The sequence below is a fragment of the Scyliorhinus torazame genome, chromosome 4 (assembly GCF_047496885.1).
Source record: "Scyliorhinus torazame isolate Kashiwa2021f chromosome 4, sScyTor2.1, whole genome shotgun sequence".
Classification (NCBI taxonomy): domain Eukaryota; kingdom Metazoa; phylum Chordata; class Chondrichthyes; order Carcharhiniformes; family Scyliorhinidae; genus Scyliorhinus; species Scyliorhinus torazame.
In genome coordinates, this window is record NC_092710.1 from 215,452,075 (window position 1) to 215,473,446 (window position 21,372).

At 44.7% G+C, this 21,372-nt stretch overlaps 1 protein-coding gene across 2 annotated transcripts in view; it reads right to left on the reverse strand.

The window, feature by feature from the left end:
- Nucleotides 1-8,408: 8,408 nt before the first annotated feature.
- The window catches only part of nkain2 (sodium/potassium transporting ATPase interacting 2), an 851,703-nt gene continuing 838,739 nt past the window's right edge, over nucleotides 8,409-21,372 (reverse strand). For both annotated transcript variants that reach the window (XM_072499279.1, XM_072499278.1), the window contains one exon: nucleotides 8,409-9,754. In XM_072499279.1, the coding sequence (XP_072355380.1) occupies nucleotides 9,745-9,754 (10 nt within the window). In that variant the 3' untranslated portion in view covers nucleotides 8,409-9,744. The remainder of the gene's footprint in view (nucleotides 9,755-21,372) is intronic.

Below are 21,372 nucleotides of genomic sequence, written 5' to 3' on the forward strand. Positions count from 1 at the left end.
ATAAATAGTAAAGTAAGCAATGTCTCACAGCTATCTACCATCCTCCGTTCTGAAAACCAACATACGATTGCCTGTTATCTGTCTTTAAGCTAATTTCTTATCCAAGTTGACTCTGACCCTTCTATTGCATGAGCCTCAACTTTGTTAGCCAGCTTTTCATGGATTCTTTTGTCAAAGGCTTTCTTAAAATCCATACAGACAACATCTGCTGCATTCCCTTCATCAACCTTCTCCATCGAAAAATTAAATTAGATTAATCAAGCACGATCTGCCTTTTACAAATCCTTCTGACGATCACTAATTCACTCAAACCTTGTCAAGTGCAAGTTTATTTTTCCTTGATTATTGTTTCTAAACCCTTACCCGCTGCCTTTGTTAAATCAACTGGATGTAGGTGTTCAGATTGTGTCTGTCCTTTTATATGTAGATTATTTTAATTTATGTTAATTCTTAATTATGCAATTATTTGACTTCAGATTAACCCAATAAAATCAAATAAATATTTGGGTTCGAACAAAGCATAAACATCAGTCAATGTCGACTCTCGAGCAGTAAATTAAAATAAAGAGTTTATTTTAAAAAGGAAAAACGTAACAATACAAAATAGAGTTACAGCTTCAAATGAGTGACCAGGCCGCTGAAGAGTAGGGTTGTCATACTGTTCCCTTGTTGACAGCAATTCTTCAAATTCTGTCTCGGGAGCATCCAGTACGTGATCAGTCTAACAAAGCCTTTACTTTTATCTCCAAAATTATTAGTACTTCATCTCAAATCACATCTGTGTAATTTCATAATTTAAATATAGTTTTATTTTTGATTGGAGTTTTACTACCTACGTACATCATCTCTTGAAAAGACAATGTTTCTTTTGCAGTGCCTTTTGTTATCTGACTTTAAACAATTGTCCATCGAACTTTTGGTCATGGCTGTTGCTGAATTGAGCACAACATATTTGATTGATGCTCATCATTAGCAGACCTAAAGTTTTAAAACGATCTTTTAACATAACTACTTGACAAATTACTATTTCTTCTATTACAACTTAATTGAGGTATATTTTTTAGTCAATCATCTGTTTCTGTCTGGTTCCTAATTATGCAATAGCCCTTAATTAGTATATGTGAGTGGTTATAGAGTACAGAACACAAAATAGCTTCTTATGTTTTATGTTAGCACAAAATGGTGTTTTGACCTTGTTAACGTATTACAATGAATATAACATGACATGAATCTAAAAATGGTTGAGTTACACTAAAATCTAGTAGCCAGGCTTATTTACAACTGTCCTTGCACTCTTTCTTGAATAAGTGTGTTACAGTTGCCATTCTCCATCCTCTGGCACCTCTCCCATATTTATGGAAGACTGAAGATCATGCCATGCCCTTTGGCTATCTCCACCCTACTTTCTTCAGTAACTTGGGATGCAAGCCATCCAGGCCAGGTGACTTAATCACTCTTAGCATCGTCAGCAGCACCAGTACCTCCTCCCTTTCAATGTCACCCCAATCATTGCCTCTACTAACTCTGCTTCTACTGATAATTTTGGATTTTTCTTATTGTTAACCTTTGGTTGGCTCTTAATTCGTAATTTGCTGTTTGTTTAACCTTTGCTCTTGAGTCGCCAGGTATCTTTTATGATACCGCCACGAGGTTCAAGTTCAAGTAATGATCAATAACTCAACACACCAATTAGTAAGATTCAAATCAAAACACATTTATTGTACACAGTAAATCACTACTCATGCATAAACTCTACTTTCTAGACTAGTCCTATCACTAAAAGGCCTATACTTAGCTTCGGAATTGGCCCACTAGGTCAGGGGAACAAATGGCCTTTCGTCCAGGTCCTGAGTCTGCAGGATTCAAAAGCTGGTATGGACTTGTAGCTAGGAGCGCCTATCTCGTAGCAAGCGTTGACTGGAGACTTACTTGATTGATGCGGCTGCTCAGACAGGTCACTCTCACGGGTTGATTCAAGTTGCTGAGTGACCCTGCCAAGAAGGCCGATTTGAACTTGGGGGCTTTACTTTATAGTGCCCAGGGGCTTCCCGCCCTTCGGGGCAGACCCCGTACCTGGTTCGAAGTGATTGGACTGCGTCCCGATCATTTGGATCGATTTCTCCAATACTGGAGTTGTTCCCTGATCGCTGGGCGGTCCCTAAATGTCCGTTGGCCTTCCTTTGTCTTGGCTCCTGCTGGCGCCGAGGAGTCTGGCTTGGCTTTATTGACCTTGAGTGTTGCAATTGTGCCTTGGAATTGCTCATTACTATGCAGATGGCTGCTGGTTTCAGTGCTGTCTGGTTTTTGCAAGTTTCAATACACATGATTTCTGCCTTGCTAGTCTTTGTCTGTGTTGACTGAATTTCCATTCAGTCTTTGTGGTTCTCCATTTTAAGTCGGGAAGTGGCCAACCCAGGTGGCTACACTCTTCTACTGTTAACATAACATAGGGTTCCCTAACTGCAATTCTATTCTCATATTTCCCCTTTGCCTATCTTATTTTCCTCTTCACTTCATCCATCAACCTATTGTATTTGACCTGTTTTTCACCTGAAGAATTGACCTGATGGCCATCATATACCCTTTTTCTTTGTTTAATCACAATCTCTACCTCCTGCATGGTTCATGAAGCCCTAGATTTTGTTACTCTTATTGAAGCTGATGCGCAGTCATGATTGTATTGAATGGCGGAGCACTCTCGATGGGTTGGACAGTGGGAGGAAAGCCAGGAGATTATTGGAATAGTCTCCTTTGACAGTGCATCACTCTCTGCATTGATATGTCAGCCTAGATTCTGTGCTTAAGTCTCTGGTGTGGGATTTAAATTCACAATCTTGTGACTCAAAGGTTCTGAATATGAGATAGAAAAATGTCTTTTGGATGAGATGCGAAACTGAGGTCTCATCTTCCCCTTAGGTAGATGTAAAAAAAATCCCATGACAATATTTCAAAAAAGAACAGGGGTGTTACAGTATCTTGAGCAATCTTTACCCTTCAAGCAACATCTAAGATAGATCATTTGATTATTTATTTCATTGCTGCTTGGGAGAACTTGTACTGCATAAATTAGCTGTCATGTTTGTTACATTATAACAATGCCAACTTCTTTGGCTCTAACATAATTTGGGATATCCGAGGAAGGAGCTGTGCTCTGAAAGCTAGTGATTCGAAACAAACATGTTGGACTTTAACCTGGTGTTGTAAGACTTGTTACTGTGCTCACCCAGTCCAACGCCGGCATCTCCACATCATAATTTGGGATGGTCCTAAGATTGTGATAAGTGCGAGATTTACTGCATGTCAGCCTGTTTGTGAGTCTTTCTTTTTCCATTCTTTCCCTGTAGTTCTCTATGATGGATGCTCCAGAACCTTAAATCTCCAGCAATTTTGTATTTAAAAGTAATGACTTCTCTGTGAAGAGCAAAATGCACATCTGCCCAGTAACCTTTTTAAGAGGTTTTCAGCCAAAAGATTTACAAAATAGTTGAGCACTGGTACATATAGTTTAACCAGTTGTGATACTGCACTACTGATGTGGTTGGTTAAATATTACTTTCAATAGCTGTGATTGAAGGAACATAAAATAACATTTCCTATAACACTCTTTGTGAGTAATGTTCACGAAAGAAGGGATTTGTCAACCAACATTGCAAGTATTTTAGGGTCCGGTAATATATATTTCCTGTCGAAAAGTGAATGAGACTAAATGAATATTTTTTGCAGTAACAGTCCCATGCTATGAGATGCTGCATCAGTTTTGTAAAAAGCTTTAGTCTGTTCTGTGGAGATGTTGCAAATTCTTGCAGGAGGACTTTTATTTTCGTGAACCTGGTGTGGCGGCTGCGGACTGAGTCCAGCGCCACCACAGTCGGGGGAGAGCCGTTCCGCGGGCAGGAGTGCTTGCTGGCAACCTCATCAAGTGCATTTAACTCAACATGGTAAAATGGGTCACACAGTGGGGAATTATTAGAATTTTGACCTGGCAGTGGTGCCTACATCCCATGAAAGAACAAAAAAAAGGTGCCGATCTTGCCTTTAATCAATTTCCCACTGGTTGTGGGTTCAGGACACAAAAACAGTCCTGACTCCTGTTTCCCAATTTTGTGGGGAAAATTCAACTCCTTAGTGGAAAAAGTGAATTATTGGTCATTGTATCTTGCTGTTCGGAAGAAGACGAGGAGATGGAGTTGAGACCACATACGGTTGCTGCAGTAGGGAGGGACAGATGATGGAGAACAAAGTGAATGCCTTCTTTCCTGTGGTTATAGGTCATCCCACTTTCTCTGGACCTCCTTCACCAGGACCTGTGCTGTCTAATTTGGTCCCTGTGTCATTCTGAAACTGGTCACTGTGTAGCTAATTCATTCCACATCTTCAGTGGAAGCAGGGGCCTGTAGCCCACATATACTGTCCCACGAAACTGCCTCTAGTGGACCAGTAGTTGTCTGGTAGAATTTTAGGTTAATCCAACTGGTAGAACACCAAATGTATTGGATTGATTGGCCAATTTAATCTATGTCGATTTTAGTCTTCATTGACTGTGTTCATGATTTGGGATGAAATCTTTTTTAAAATGTTTTTAATAATCTTTATTGTCATAAGTAGGCTTACATTAACACTGCAATGAAGTTACTGTGAAAAGCCCCAAGTCGCCGCATTCCGGAACCTATTTGGGTACACAGAGGGAAAATTCAGAATGTCCAAATTACCTAACAGCACGTCTTGTGGGAGGAAACCGGAGCACCTGGAGGAATCCCACGCAGACACGGGGAGATCGTGCAGACTCCACACAGACAGTGACCCAGGCCGGAAATCGAACCTGGGACCCTGGCGCTGGTAAGCAACAGTGCTAACCACTGTGCTACCGTGCTGCCCTATCTCTTCAACTGGAGACAAATGCTGCTTAGATCCTTCTGCTGGTAGAGAATTTCTGAACTTTAAATGTGAAACCTAGATGAAGAAAATACCGTGAACCATTCAAGCCAAAAAAGTTCTGTCAAACTGTTGGTCCTCAATTTTTACCAGGCTGTGGGAATGGTGCATGTGAACCCGATTGGGAGGTGGCACACCTATTGGGAGGTGGCACACCGAGAGGAGTCAGCAACCTTACTAAAGGGCCCATTTAAATAAAAGTTCCCAGAGCCCTGCCTGGCACCCAGACAGGTTCACCATCTGCGTATCAGGATGGATTTTGCCGGAATTCAGCAGTAAGAGGTTGCAGCCATTGGAACAGTTCCAGACAACCAGTGAGAGGACAGCGTTGAAGGTAATCCGAGGATGGTGGGGCAAATGTTCCTGCACGATTGGGAAGTGACAGCTGTCAAGAAGACAATTTTAAAACGTTTCCTTGGCCTCATCTGTCTAGTGGTTCTGGCATGTTTGACAGCAGGACTGGGCTCCTCCTGGCATGCAAACAAGTCCACAGTCCTGTGAAAAATAATATTTTGGGAACCATGGGAGTTAAATTAAACTTTTAAATAGTAACAGCCACTAAAGCCTTTCCACAGAGATGAACACCTCAATTTAAGGAAACCTTCTTATTTACAATAAAAACAATGAAACAGAATTTCTGTTGGAACATTTACCTTTGGGAAGTATCTTTGTGCTGCTATTGCAATCGGATGCAAAGCATCTGCTGAGTGGAGAGTAGAAAGTCGGTAAGGTGGGGAGGATCCGTGCATAATGAGACCAGCCTGATTGCAGACCACTTGCATGACTGAATTGGAATTTGTCAGGATCCACATGTGGATGGTGTACATGTACAATTTTTCTACATGATTTGCAGGTTGCAGGCAGGCGATCCTTTATATTCAACGCAATAAGACGGAATATCTGTCCAGGTCGAGTGGATTTTAAGCTCACCCACTGGAGGGTTTGAAGGTAGGGGGAGCTGGTGAAATCCAGTGGGTGGCCTGATAACTGCTTGTCTGTCTGAAATTTTATGGGAAATGTGGGAGATGTCGAGTGGCCTGCTAGCCATTGGGCCTCTTGAAGCGCTTAAGGGCCACATCCTGCCTCTGCGAGTATTTTACCCACAGTGGGATGGCCCACTCTGTGGGAAGCCTGGCAGCTTTAGCTACATGAGCTGCTGTCAGGAAAGGAGGGAGCCTCCTTTGAGGACACCTGGGTATAAAGAAGGCACACCGCGCAACTGTTATTGCCCTCCCTGGCCTCTGGCTTCTCACCCATCTCACTCCCCTGCTGAGACCCTGACCTAGGATTTACTAAGGCTCCTCAGCATGGTGGGACTGCCAGTAATCTCAGCAGTGGCCACTGTGCTCATCTGGGACTGCTGGGACTACAAAAATGGTCAGCAGCTCGCTGACACCGGAATTCCTCTGGAGATAGGGGAAGAAATGTTGTCTTAACGTAATTAATGTTTCTCCTAATGTGAAATTGCTGTGGGGGCAGATTGAGATAGTGGGTGGCTCCCCCTTCCCCTCCCCTCCCCCCAATCTTTGAGCCAGGTAGCCAGGAATCATGGGTCCCTTTTTATGTTCAGTTCTGTATTTTTGTTCCTAGATGGAGGATTTAGAATGGGACATAATAAAGTTCTTCATCCACATCTTGTGATGAAATGAAAGTAATCTCTCTCAGTAATAAAGGTTGCAAATGAAATGAATATGAAAGTAGCTCTTGACAGGCACAAATCCATGACATTAATGGACTAAATTGTCACCATAAGAATAGCTGTTGTGGGAAAAATAAATTTAAATTATTGTCGTGGACCTCTTTCCTGAGAATGATACCAAGATGCACAGTTCGGAGCAAATAAGAGGGAACTGGCTAAGCCTGATGAAACTGTTCACAGGGAGTTGACAACTCTACTGAAAGTGGTGCGATCAACATGCACCTTTGATGCTTTTGTCTGGGTTATTGCTGGGGAATAGGAGCAATTTTTCATTCATTCCTTCATTTATTCCTTCTTTGGTTCCACCTATGATTGATTCTTGCACTGAATGAGGAAAGGAAAAGCCACTGTTAAAATCAGTAAAATTGATAAGTTGGCATTTTATGAGTCAATAAATGTGCATTGTGTTAAATACTTTCCCACAGTAATGTATTAATCCTGCAAAATTTATTTGTTTCAAATAAAAATACTTTTTCAAAGTGCCTGCAGCACAAGGGTGTGAATTAAATAGGGACTCTACTTCCCTTCAAAGGAGAGATCAGATAGTAAACATCAGACATTAGGAGCTGAAAAAACAAGTATAAACTCAATACTGTTAAATTTGACTCCCCTCTCTGAATTCTTGGATGAAAAGCATCTGTGCTCAGATTTCCTTTGTAGTAAAGCATGAAGCAAACATTCCCTCAGCATTATCTATAACTGTAAAAATAAACGTTTGATCGGAATATGTAAAAGAAAGTGGGTTGATTTTCATCTTCATTACTTGAACAGAATTATGGTGAAGAGGATACTCTATCCTTTAATGACCTGCCCAATTTTCATTCTATGGATTTCAAGATGAAAATTACCAAGTGTTCCTGTTGTTAACTTCCATTTAAACTGACAAATCAAAAGAATGGACTTAATCATTTAGGGTGCACTCATTATTTCGGGGACTTATTGTGGTGACAATTTGTTAATAATTAAAATATTATTGTCCAGTTGTTTTAGATGGTCTTGATAGAGATCCTTGTGGGTAGAAATTCATCTCCCGAGTGGCAGCCCAAAACAAGTAATATCCAATTGGTTGACTTTTACACCAGCTACCCGGTATTCAGACTCATTGAAATCAATGGGATGAAATAGTGACCTGGGCCTACAAGGGGTAGCAGCTGCAATACTGGATATTCTATGCTACCACTCAAGGTGATTGTCTGTCTCTTGATGTCCAGACCATGTTAGGGTAAAGAAAATTCAAATAAATCATCCCAGGTTTCAATTTTTCAAACATTGCCATGATATCTTTTTAAAAGCAGAATTTAACAAATGATTAACTTTATTTGTATTGATAAAGATCCAAATTTGTCATTACCTGGTCTCAATGAATGACATCGTAATTGCACAGATAGTAAATTCCCTTCTGGGCAATTTTTCCCTAAAACTTTGGACTAGTTCCAATATAATCAATGAGAATTAATTATATTACTTCTTTTACTCACCACATCATCCAACCTCTATTTTAAATTTAAAAAGGTACAGTTTAAGTGCTTTGGCAATATTTTAAGGAATGAAACAATCACTGTACTCCTATTGGACTATAAACAGAGAAAGAAACACTGAAATAAAAGTCCAGGGTGTAACATTGGGCAGCAAAATTAAGCATTTGTCAAATAAAGGGGGTTTGAGCAGGCATGTAGATAACATTTTTACAAACATATTTGACTACAGTTTAGTTCTTAATAGCACCGCCAAATTACTAAACAAAGCACAATCATGAACCACAAGTACAGCTAAGACATATGTTTGAGACATATTTTACTGCAGATTTGGTTTCACCAGATACCATGGGACCAACAAAGCACTAATACAGATAAGAAAATCATGTTCCTTTTATACAGATAATAACAAAAGGTGATCACCACAGAGTATTTTAAACAGACTTGTGTGTTAAAAATAACAGTAAATACAACTTCTAGCCTTGAGTTGGCATCAATGTATGTAGATATGCATATACCCCTGTGTTTAAACATATGCTGTTTACTATTAGGTAGAAAAAATGTATCTAGTTTTAGTGAATCATAGAAGAAGCAGTGGGACTAAGAAACAACTACCAACTCTCATTTGGCTCTTGCCTTTCATCTATTTCTCATGTAACCTACAAAGGCTTTCAACTATTCTTATACACTACCACAGCTTATTTCTTCCACAGCTTCACATTTACTTCTGCACAGGGATAGAAAAAGGTGAAGTGGGCTACTTATAGAGGAGCTGGGGTATCCAAAGCATTTCCTACAAAGCTAAATGAAATGAAATGAAAATCACTTATTGTCACAAGTAGGCTTCAAATAAAGTTACTGTGAAAAGCCCCTAGTCGCCACATTCCGGCACCTGTTTGGGGAGGCTGGTATGGGAATTGAACCGTGCTGCTGGCCTGCCTTGGTTTGCTTTCAAAGCCAGCGATTTAGCCCTGTGCTAAACAGCCCACAGTGTTATCACAGAGCACTGGTTCCATCAGTTATCATTTGGGAAAACAGTTTTGACATTATTTTTTTAAAAAGCCTACATTTTTAACTTATTGAGAGATATGTAGACCTGCATGTATTAAGGCAAATGTGCTGCTCGTGTGAAAATCACATTTGGTAGCATCATCTAATCCTTAGTAAAATCATGGCACTGATTTGATCCACCATTTGCAGCTAATCCAGAAAAATGCATATTCAACAATTACCTCAAAACACAAACCATTAATCTAATTTGTTGATGAACAGTTGCAGTTATAATTGACAATCTGGAATCACACAAGAGGCCTATGCAGTGAGATGCTCATATTAGCCTGCAGAGGGCACCAATACTTCCATTTGATCTTCCAGGCACCAAACTCCCATTATTCAGCATGTTCAAACACACAGGAGGAAGGTTGCTGGTTACTGTGCAGTTTTAAAACGTTGAAGTCTTTCATATGTCTGCATTTTAGTTGGGTCTTCTGTTATCCCAAGTCTCTGGACGAGGTCATCATTTAAAAAAAATGGTCAGCCATGCTCCATGTTGTATAATGAAGTCAACACCACCAGATTCTTTGGAAAAGGTGTGAAACGTCTGAAGTCAGGATGATTTTAAGGCATCCAGTTGCCAGTTTATTTTGACCTAAAATGATAAATTGCCAAGGTAAACTAATGAAATATTGCTTAAAGGTTCAAGTATTCGGTAAACATCAAAAAGATTACACAATTGCATTTTCAACACATTTGAAATGATCCTTAGAACTTAAAAACATTTGATTCCAAAGGGCTGCTACAACCAGCCATGTGCAAACTGAGGAATGAGTGAAATCATCGCTGCTTTTTCAGGGACCAATTAATCCAAGCTGTTACAGTCAGAAACCAGATGAAAATTACTCAAGACTTTAGATGCATGAGGGATCTGTTGTATTATGCTGCTTCAGATAACACAGGCTGCTGCTTGATGCAGTCTTAACTAAAGGATGCTCCAGACTCTGAAATGAGTTCAACGTGTTTATTGAACGATTAACACAGTTCTCAAATGGGTTTGACTCTCTGCTAATCTAACTGTAGTAACTCAGTCTAACTGTACCAGCTTGCTCTAAGCCACGTGCTGGAGTGTGATGCTGCTGATCAACCCTGCTGATGTCTGTCTGTGGAAAGAGGCAGGGTGTGAGTGCCTCATCCATTTTATAGTGTTTATGTCATGCCCCCTTGTGGTGATTCTGAGTGTCCTGACTGTCCATTGGTTGAGTCCTATTCTGAGTGTTCATTGGGTGCATGTTTGCATATCATGACATCTCCCCTGTTTTTCTTAGATGAAATGAAATGAAATGAAAATCACTAATTGTCACAAGTAGGGTTCAATGAAGTTACTGTGAAAAGCCCCTAGTCGCCACATTCCGGCACCTGTTCAGGGAGGCTGGTACGGGAATTGAACCGTGCTGCTGGCCTGCCTTGGTCTGCTTTAAAAGCCAGCGATTTAGCCCAGTGAGCTAAACCAGACCAGATGTATGCACATGTGAATGTGTCTCTCTAATGTGACTGACTGAGGTATACAGAACAGAACGAACAAAACAAATGCTCATAAGTCCAGCCTCTGAGGCTTGCGTCTGATCCTAGTCGACCGCCGGAGAGGTGGTGGAGGGGATGACGGTGTCTTGACAGGCGAGTGGGAGGCACGACTGGCGGCCTCGTGGTTCGAGGTGTCTGGAGGTGGCAATTTGACATGTGGAAATAGAGGGGAAAGTGGTTGTGGGCAGGCAACTTTTCGCAGTGCCCTTCGATTCCTTCACACAATGGAGCCATCAACCATATGTATGACATAGGATCTGGGCCCAGCCTGTCGAACAACGACAGCCGGAGCAGACCACCCACCATCCGGTATCTTGACCCTGACCGTGTCTGCCGGGGATAGCACGTCCAGATCAGTGGCATGTGCGTCATAGCCCTGCTTCTGGCTGTCGCGAAGGTGCTGCATCTTCTGTAGCACCGGGAGGTGATCAAGGTTGGGCAGGGGTTTGGCTGGAAGTGTCGTCTGCAGGCCGCTGTTCGTCAGCAGTTGAGCTGGCGACATGCCAGTGGACAAGGGAGTCACCCGGTAAGCAAGTAGTGCAAGGTGTATGTCGGAAGCGGAGTCCGAGGCCTTCCGGATGAGCTGCTGAATGATGTGCACCCCTTTTTCGACTTTGCCATTGGATTGCGGATAGTGCGGACTGGAGGCGACATGCCTGAAATTGTAGCTCTTGGCAAACGTGGACCATTCTCGACTGTGGAAGTACGGGCCATTGTCGCTCATGACGGTCTTCGGGATGCCAAGCCATGAGAATGTCTCTTTACACGCTTTGATGACAGTCCGTGAGGTGAGGTCTGGCAGCTTCAGCACCTCCGAATAGTTCAAAAAGTAATCGATGATTAAGTGCCTTGATTGCGGTGCCATTGTAGTCCAGGAGTTTGCAGGCAGCTGGAAGGATTGTAGGGGGCTTCTTGATTCTCTTGAAGTCCACCTGCGAAATCAGGTTGGCGGAGGCACCTGTGTCCAGTTTGAATTGGATGGGGCAGTGGTTGACCTTCATCACTGCATGCCATTCGTCCTCGGAATCCACGGCCAGAATTGATTGGACTCGCGATGTGTCCGGTGTGGCGCATTCGCACTTCGTAATAATGTACACTCGGTAAATGTTGTCAAGGTATTCATCATCTGGATCCGTCGCACTGCCTGGATCAGAGTCATGTATTCGGTGTTGCACACTTCTGATGCTCCACTGTCGGAATTGGCAGCGCTGACTCCTGACTGGTGGTGCAGATCTGCACAGGGCTGCATAGTGATTTGGTTTCCCACAGTTTAAACAGCGTTTGCCTCTTGCAGGGCAGTTTTAAAAAAAATGGACAGTGCCGCAGTTCGCACACGTCGTCATGACGCTCAGTGTGTCCTTGCGCATGCACGGTGCGGTTCTCGGACGTTTGCACCTGCGCAGTGCGGTTTTCGGCTGCTTCGTGTTCCCAATCGCATTGTGCATGCGTCGGGCCCCGGGAAGAGCGCGCAAAATGGCCGCTTTCGTCAATGTGGAGGAGCTGCATCCGGGAGATGGTCTGAACACTCTCCACAAGTCTCCAATGTGGGGGCTTGTTTTTCGCTTTCTGCCGTTTTGTACTGTGAATAGCGATTTTTAGAGTGCTCATGCACAGTACACGTTTCAATCGCGACTGGCAGGGTCATGTGCTTGATTTTCAACAATTGCTCTCGCAGAAGATCAGAGTGGACTCCAAAAACGATTTGGTCTCTGTCATGGAGTCAGTGATATCACCGAAGTTGCAGGATTGGGCTAGCAGTCTAAGGTTATTTAGATAGGAGTTGAAGGATTCGTCTTTACCTTGCATCCTCTGCTTGAAGATGTAGCGCTCGAAGATTTCATTGGTGTCCACCTCGCAGTGGCTGTCGAATTTGTCCAGGATGGTTTGGCACTTTGTTTTGTCCTGCCCTTCGGAAAAGTGAAAGGAGTTGAAGATGTCTATCGCATGGTCACCCGCAGTGGTGAGTAGAAGAGCTATCTTCCGAGCATCGGTCGCTCCATTGAGGTCAGATGCTTCCACGTATAGTTGACATTTCTGCTTGAATGATCGGCAGTTGGCACTAAGATTGCCGGTGGTCCTGAGCTGATGAGGAGCCTGAATCTTGTCTATTGTGCCTGTTTTCAGTAGCTGGTTGTCACGGATCTTGCTGAGTTGAACTAAATAGATTGAACAGTCACTCCTGGCATCATGTTGTGTTATGCTGCTTCGGATAACACAGGCTGCTACTTCATGCAGTCTTAACTAAAGGATGCTCCAGAATCTGAAATGAATTCTGTCATGACATAGATTTCATAGAATTTACAGTGCAGAAGGAGGCCATTCGGCCCATCGAGTCTGCACCGGATCTTGGGAAAGAGCACCCTGCCCAAGGTCCACACCTTCACCCTATCCCCATAACCCAGTAACCCCACCCAACACTAAGGGCAATTTATCATGGCCAATCCACCTAACTTGCACATCTTTGGACTGTGGGAGGAAACCGGAGCACCCGGAAGAAACCCACGCACACACGGGGAGATGCAGACTCCGCACAGACAGTAACCCAACACGGAATCGAACTTGGGACCCTGGAGCTGTGAAGCAATTGTGCTATCCACAATACTACCGTGCTACATGCAAATATGCAGCTAATGAACACATAGAATAGGACACGACCAATGAGTAGTCAGGACACTTGGGGGTGGTATCTCACTATAAAAGGGATGAGACACTCACACGTCGCCTCTTTCCACAGACCAACATCGACAGAGTGAGACAGGGTGTATCCTCAGCATCACACCCCAGCATGTGGCTCAGAGCTAGGCTGGTTCAGTTAGACTGTGTTACTACATTTAGATTACCAGAGAGTCGAACTCATTGAGAACTGTGCGAATAGTTCAATAAAACACATTGAACTCACTTCAAAGTCTGGAGCATCTTTTACTCAAAACTGCATCAAGTGGCAGCTTGTGTTATTCCAAATTACATAACACAACATGATACCAGGAGTCTGTTCGATCTAGTTAGTTCAACTCAGCAAGATCCGTGACGACCAGCGAATGTATATCGGCACAATGGAAAAGATTCAGGCTCCTCACCAGCTGAGGACCTCTGGCAATCTCAGTGCCAACTGGCGGACATTCAAGCAGAAATTTCAGCTTTACGTCGAAGCATCAGACCTCAATGGTGCTTCTGATGCACGGAAGATAGCTCTTTTCCTCACCACAGTGGGTGATCACGCCTCGGAAATATTCAACTCCTTTCACTTCGCCGAAGACCAGGACAAGACATAGTTTCAGACCATCCTGGACAAGTTTGACAGCCACTGTGAGGTAGACACCAACAAAATCTTTGAGCGCTACATATTCAAGCAGTGATTGCAAGGTAAAGGCGAATCCATCAACTCATATTTAACTAACCTTAGGCTGCTAGCAACTTCGGTGATATCACTGACTCCATGATCAGAGACCAAATCGTTTTTGGAGTTCACTCTGATGCTCTGAGAGAACAGTTACTGAAGATCAAGCATATGACCCTGCCAGTCGCGATTGAAACATGCACAGTGCATGAGCACGCTAAAAATCGCTATTCCCAGTACAAAATGGCAGAAAACGATAAACTAGCCTCCCACGAGGCGGAGAGTGTACAGACCATCTCCCGGATGCAGCGCCTCAACATTGACATAAGTGGCCATTTTGCGTGCTCTTCCCGGGGCCCTACGCATGCGCGATGCGGCGATGCGAGCGGGATAACGAAGCGGCCGAAATCCGTACTGCGCAGGTGCAGATGTCTGAGAACCGCACTGTGTACGTGCAACGACGCACGGAGCGTTTGGACGCCGACGTCATGACGTGTTCGAACTGTGGCACCGCCCATTTAAAGAAACGCTGCCCTGCAAGAGGCAGACGCTGTTTAAACTGCAGGAAGCCAGGCCACTATGAAGCCCTGTGCACATCTGCACCACCAGTCAGGAGCCAGCGCTGCCAATTCTGACGTTGGCGCATCCGGAGTATGCAACAATGCCTACAGGATTCTGATCCCGGCAGTGCAATGGATTCAGATGCTGAATGCCTGGACAATGCCTGCTGTGTGGGCATTATTACAACGTGTGAATATGCCACACCAGACACATCACAAGTCCAATCAATCCTCGCTGTGGATTCCGAGGACAAATGGCGAGCAGGGATGAAGGTCAACCACTGCCCCATCCAGTTCAAGCTGGACACAGGTACCTCTGCCAACCTCCTCTCACAATCAGAATTCAGACGCATTAAGAAGCCCCCCCACGGTCTTTCCAGCTGCCTGCAAGCCCCTGGATTACAACGAGAATGCCATCACGGCACTGGGATCCTGCCATCTGCACGTATCCAACCGACACACACAAGCACGGTTACGCTTTGAAATAGTTAAGCCGGACAGGGCATCCCTACTAGGTGCGCACGCCTGCAAGCAGCTGAACCTCATTCAAAGGATTTACACCATGACATCCTCCCATGTGATCTTCAGGCCGGCATCGACGACATCTTCGCCCAGTATCCAGATGTGTTCGACGGGATGGGCACGCTGCCGCATCGATACAAGATTCTGCTACTGCCTGATGCCAAGCCAGTGGTCCTTGCACCACGATGAGTCCCTGCTCTACTGAGAGAGCGCCTGAAGGCACAGCTCAAGGATCTTCAGCAAAAAGGCATCATATCCAAGGTCACCGAACTGACTGACTGTGTCAGCTCGATGGTGTGCGTAAAGAAGCCTTCGAGGGACCTGCGCATCTGCATTGATCCCAAGGATCTCAAAAGAATATCATGCGGGAACACTACCCCATCCCGAAGCAGGAGGAACTCACGAAGAGATAGCACACGCGCGCTTCTTCACCAAATTGGATGCATCACAGGGAATTTGTCAAATCCAACTGGAAGAGTCCAGCAGAAGGCTCTGCACCATCTACGCGCCTTTTGGCTGATACTGCTACAATCGCATGCCATTTGGCATCATCTCGGCATTGGAGATATTCCATCGCATCATGGACTAGATGATGGAAGGCATTGAAGGGGTTTGTGTGTACGTGGATGACATCATCATATGGTCCACAACCCCTGAAGAACATGTGTCCCGTCTCCAGTAGGTATTTCGCCGTGTACATGCCAACGGCCTAAAGTTAAACAGGTCCAAACGTTGTTTTGGCACATCGCGCTCAAGTTCCTAGGCGACCAGATCTCCCAGTATGGTGTGCGCCCGGACACAGACAAAATCAAGGCCATCAAGGCGATGAAGGTCCCAGAGGACAAAAGGGCGGTGCTGCGCTTCTTTAGTATGGTCAATTTTCTGGGCAAGTTCATTCCAAACATGGCCACACACACCACGGTCCTACGCAACCTGGTGAAAAAGTCAACTGCCTTTGAGTGGAAGGCGGCACACCAGACAGAGTGGCTGGAGCTGAAAGCCAAACTGACCAGTGCACCAGTCCTGGCATTCTTCGACCCGGACCAGGAGACAAAGATATCCACAGATGCGAGTCAGGATGGCATCGGTGCGGTGTTGCTTCAACGAGATGACACATCATCCTGGGCACCAGTAGCCTATGCATCAAGGGCGATGATGCCCACTGAAACCTGATATGCACAGATTGAGAAGGAGTGCTTGGGTCTTCTCACTGGCATCCTCAAATTTCATGATTATGTCTACAGCTTGCCGACATTCACTGTCGAGATGGATCATAGGCCTCTGGTCCACATCATCCACAAGGACCTCAACGACATGATGCCTCGGTTGCAGAGAACCTTGTTTAAACTTAGGCGGTATGACTTCAACTTGGTGTACACACCTGGCAAGGAGCTCATCATCGCTGATGCATTGTCCCGCTCTGTCACCTCGCCCAGTGAGCCGCTGGAGATCATCCAGCACATCGAATTGCAGGTGCAGCTGTGTGCTGGCACTCTCTCGGCGACAGATGAGAAGGTAGTTCTCATCCGTAATGCGACAGCCAAGGACCCCCTCTTGCAGGGCATCATCCACACCCTCACCAATGGCTGGCAGAAAGGGCAGTGCCCACAATTTAACAATGTGAAGGACGACCTGACGGTGATTGATGATATCCTCCTCAAGCTGGACCGGATTGTTATTCCGCTCAGTCTCCAGAGCTGGGTGCTGCGCCAGATTCATGAGGGACACTTGGGCATCGAGAAGTGCAGACGCAGAGCCCGGCAAGCTGTCTACTGGCCCGGCATCAGCCAGGACATCACGAACATGGTCCTGAACTGTGCTACCTGTCAGCGGTTCCAGCCAGCGCCAAGCAACGAGACGCTCCAACAGCATGACATCGTGACCTCTCCGTGGTCCAAGCTTGGTGTCGACCTCTTTCATGCGAATGGTCGCGACTACGTATTGATCATCGACTATTTCTCGAATTACCCTGAGGAGCTGAAGCTCCCGGACCTCACCTCTCGGACCGTCATCCAAGCCTGTAAGGAGACATTCTCAAGGCATGGCATTCCAATCACCGTCATGAGCGACAATGGCCCGTGCTTTAACAGTCGAGAATGGTCCACGTTTGCCAGGTCATACAATTTCCAGCATGTCACTTCCAATCCTCACTATCCGCAGTCCAAATGAAAAAGTCGAGAAAGGAGTGCACATTGTGAAACAGCTCATCTGCAAGGCCGGGGACTCTGCTTCCGACATACACCTTGCACAGCTCGCGTACAGGGCGACTGCATTGTCCACTGGCATGTCGCCGCCTCAACTCCTGATGAACAGGGACCTGTGGACGACGCTTCCAGCCATACACCTGCCCAACCTGGATCACCTCCCGGTACTGCAGAAGATGCAGCAGCTCAGAGACCGTCAAAAGCAGTGCTATGATGTCCATGCCACCGATCTGGCTGTGCTATCCCCGGCAGACACTGTCAGGATCCAGAAACCGGATGGTGGGTGGTTTGCCCCATGCCTTGAGAATGTTTCCTTACAGGCTTTGATGACGGTCTGAGAGGTGAGTTTCGGGAGCTTCAGCACCTCAGGGTAATTCGAGAAATAGTCGATGATCAATACGTAGTCGCGACCATTCGCATGAAAGAGGTCGATACCAACCTTGGACCACGGGAAGGTCACAATGTCATGCTGTTGGAGCGTCTCCTTGCTCTGCGCTGGCTGGAACCGCTATCGTTGTTCGACAAGCCGCACCCCGCTCTTATGTTGTACGTATGACTGATAGCTCCATCATGCCAAGGAATCGACGGGCACTGCGCAAAGTTGCCTGCCCGCAACCACTTTCTCATCCATTTCCATATGTTGAATTGCCACCTCCTGATACCTCACTCCATGAAGCCACCAGTCAGGCTTTCATCACGCCTAACAAGGTGCCGTCGTCCCCTCCGCCACCTCTCCGGTGGTCGACCAGGATCAGACGCAAGCCTCAGAGACTGGACTTGTGAACATTTGTTTGGTTTGCTCTGTTCTGTTGTCCTCCATCAGTCACGTTAGACAGACTCATTCACATGTAAATACATTCACATACGCCAACAACATTTAAAAAAAGGGAGATGTCATGATATGCAAACCTGCAGCTAATGAACACATAGAATAGGACGTGACCAATGAGCAGTCAGGACACTCAGGGGTGGTATCTCATGATAAAAGGGATGAGGCACTCACACCACGCCTCTTTCCACAGACCAACATCTACAGAGTGAGACAGGGTGCATCCTCAGCATCACACTCCAACACGTGGATTAGAGCAAGGCTGGTTCAGTTAGACTGAGTGACTACATTTAGATTAGCAGAGAGTCGAACTCATTGAGAACTGTGCTAATAGTTCAATAAAACACAGTGAACTCACTTGAAAGTCTGGAGTATCTTTTACTCAAAACTGCATCAAGTGGCAGCTTGTGTTATTTCAAATTACATAACACAACAAGTTCAACGTGTTTATTGAACTATTAACACAGTTCTCAAATGAGTACGACTCTCTGCTAATCTAACTGTAGTAACTCAGTCTAACTGGACCAGCTTGCTCTAAGCCACGTGCTGGGGTGTGATGCTGCTGATCAACCCTGTCTAACTCTCTAGATGTCTGTCTGTGGAAAGAGGCAGGGTGTGAGTGCCTCATCCCTTTTATAGTGTTTATGTCATGCCCCCTTGTGGTGATGCCACCTCTGAGTGTCCTAACTGCCCATTGGTTGGGTCCTATTCTGAGTGTTCATTGGTTGCATGTTTGCATATCCTGACAGGATCATGTTTTGTCATTTTTTATTACTGTGTCCAGGAATCTGCACTGCAATATTTACTGTGCTCCAGCACTAAAACCATCAGATCCAGGATTCATGGAATGGGTATTTGCAATAGTTTCAATTCTGTAACCTCCCCCGATCCTGAATTCAGATTATTCGAAATCAAACCCCTGAAAACAAATTGCTGCTACAAGACGGGATCCATTCCGCAACCTATGAACATTTGAAAGGAACTACTATTATAATATTAGGAAACTAGAATACAGATCTCGATAAATGTAAATAATCAGGAGAAAAAAAAACCCACCCACCAATATTGGAACAGCCGGGAACTGGAGCTGAGACTCGCTGGAAACTAGCACATTTGGGAACTTAAAATTTAAAATACTGCTACATATTTTCAAATAAAATTTGTGGATGAGATTTTCCAAAGCCATTCAACTTAGCGGCTGCATCAATAGTTTAAATTAAATGCAGAATGAAACTGAACACCAACACGAATTGCAAAAGCCGAAGGGCTTTTTGAACTAAAGTAACCTGTTAAAAGCTGCAGGCTGTTTATTTTTTCCCAGATAAACAGAGTCATTGGTCTGTGATAGAAAACAACACTTTCAGGCTATGGAATGTTTAGCAAGAGGCTCAGGGTCATCAAATAAATTGAAACCAAGGCATACTTCAAAGTTCTGTTATTTTGGGTGCAAATTCATGTCTCAATAAATAACACTAAGCCAAACTGTCTGTTTAGCTAACTTAAATCATTTGAAAACTGAGAGAAAAGTGGCACAAACAGATGTTGATTGATGGTATCAAAGTCTGTCTTCTTTTAAAATGCACAGGATCGAAATCACAAGAAGTGATGTTTTGTATTGGATAGAATAGTCTTTAATTCATCAAGAAACAATTTGTAAACCAGTAATTTCAGGGACTTCGATTACAAAATTATCTTGTGATTCTGAAGTGTGTGAGACCAGGTGAAGAATATGCTGATAATGATCTAATGGAATTCGTAGCATCCAAAAAGAATACAAAATTATTGAAAGAAGTTTAAAAGACGGAAAATTGTAGCCCGAGATGGATTTACAGTACACAGTATGAACCCAGCAACAAAGTATACTGACCACCTTGGAAAGAAAGATATCAGAACTGTTGTAAAGAAGGATTCGTTGCTTTAGCGAGGCAAATTGGTCAGTTGCTGAAGAATTGACAGGAGGTTGATTATTTACTGGGTGATCGTACAGCTTCTTGTGATACGGTTGTGCCCAATAGGTGTACTGCTAACAGGTGTACTGCATTGTTAACTGATATTCCTCCCAAACCTAGTTAAAACATTAGTGTTTAATTTGCGACAACAACAGGAAATACTGGACAATCTCAATAGGTCTGCCAACATCTGTGGAGAGAGAAGGAAGCTAATGTTTCGAGTCTGGATGACTCTTTGTCAAAACTGGCCAACCAATAGAAGGGCAACGTATTATTCTGACTGGAAGCCTTTGCAGCATGGTTAAGCTTCTGCAACAAGACATTTTGCACGTGAACAGTTTGATACTTTCAGGAGGACAACAAAAACTATGGCAAACCGGTCAGAATGTTCCAGAAACAGGTACAGGAAGAAGACTATGCTGAAAGATCTGTCCGATACAAACACAAAGTTTGAAAGATCAATTTGAAAGAAGAAAAGGCATTGTGCTGAAGGCATATCCAATAACAAAAGTGCAGTTTATTTCAACAATTATAACAACATTGCTGACAAATAAATCATGAGGGCTATTGTGAGCCCGTGTTAGCAGTCAATGGGAATGGTGACGCGGGCAGAAAATTCAGCAAGAATCGGAAAACTCGATTCTCTCCGGGGAGATTGTGATTTCCGACTTTCCAGGCCCCTTGCCAGCGGCGTAATGAGACATCTCCCACGGAGGCCGGGAATCTCATTTTAATACACTCTAATATCATTCGCAAGCCCTCCCTCCGGGACCTCAACTGGCTCTGAATATTCTTTAGTTGTTGGCGTGACGTCACACCGGCAGGGTTTACAACTGTATAAAAACAAGAACCTCGTGACCTCACCTCTGAGGTGAATATCAGTGGTGAATGCTCAAGGCGCTATGACCATCCAGGGTGCCAGTCGCAGAGGGGGCACCAGAGTGGACGCAGGGAAGCCAGATAAGTTCAACTGTGGCCTGTTGGAAGCGTTCAGTCTTAACATCTCGGGTGGGTGGGTCACTCGCAGGCCTAAGTGGCCCTTCATGGCTGGAAGCCTCGATGTGTAAAAGGGTCTGGTGGCTGGTATGCAGGCAGCGCTCCCTGTGTCCTCCTTTTTGGAGTTGTGGTTTTATAATTGCTGAGAGATTGCCCTTCCAGAATGGCAGCTGGAAAGTGAGTTGGAGCAGGTGAACCCATAGGGTCAGCACTGGGGGTGACAGTGAGGTCCCTGGGTGGGAACCCATGAGAGGGCAAGCTGCATGGGCAGAGTGGGGTACTCCGAGAAGCA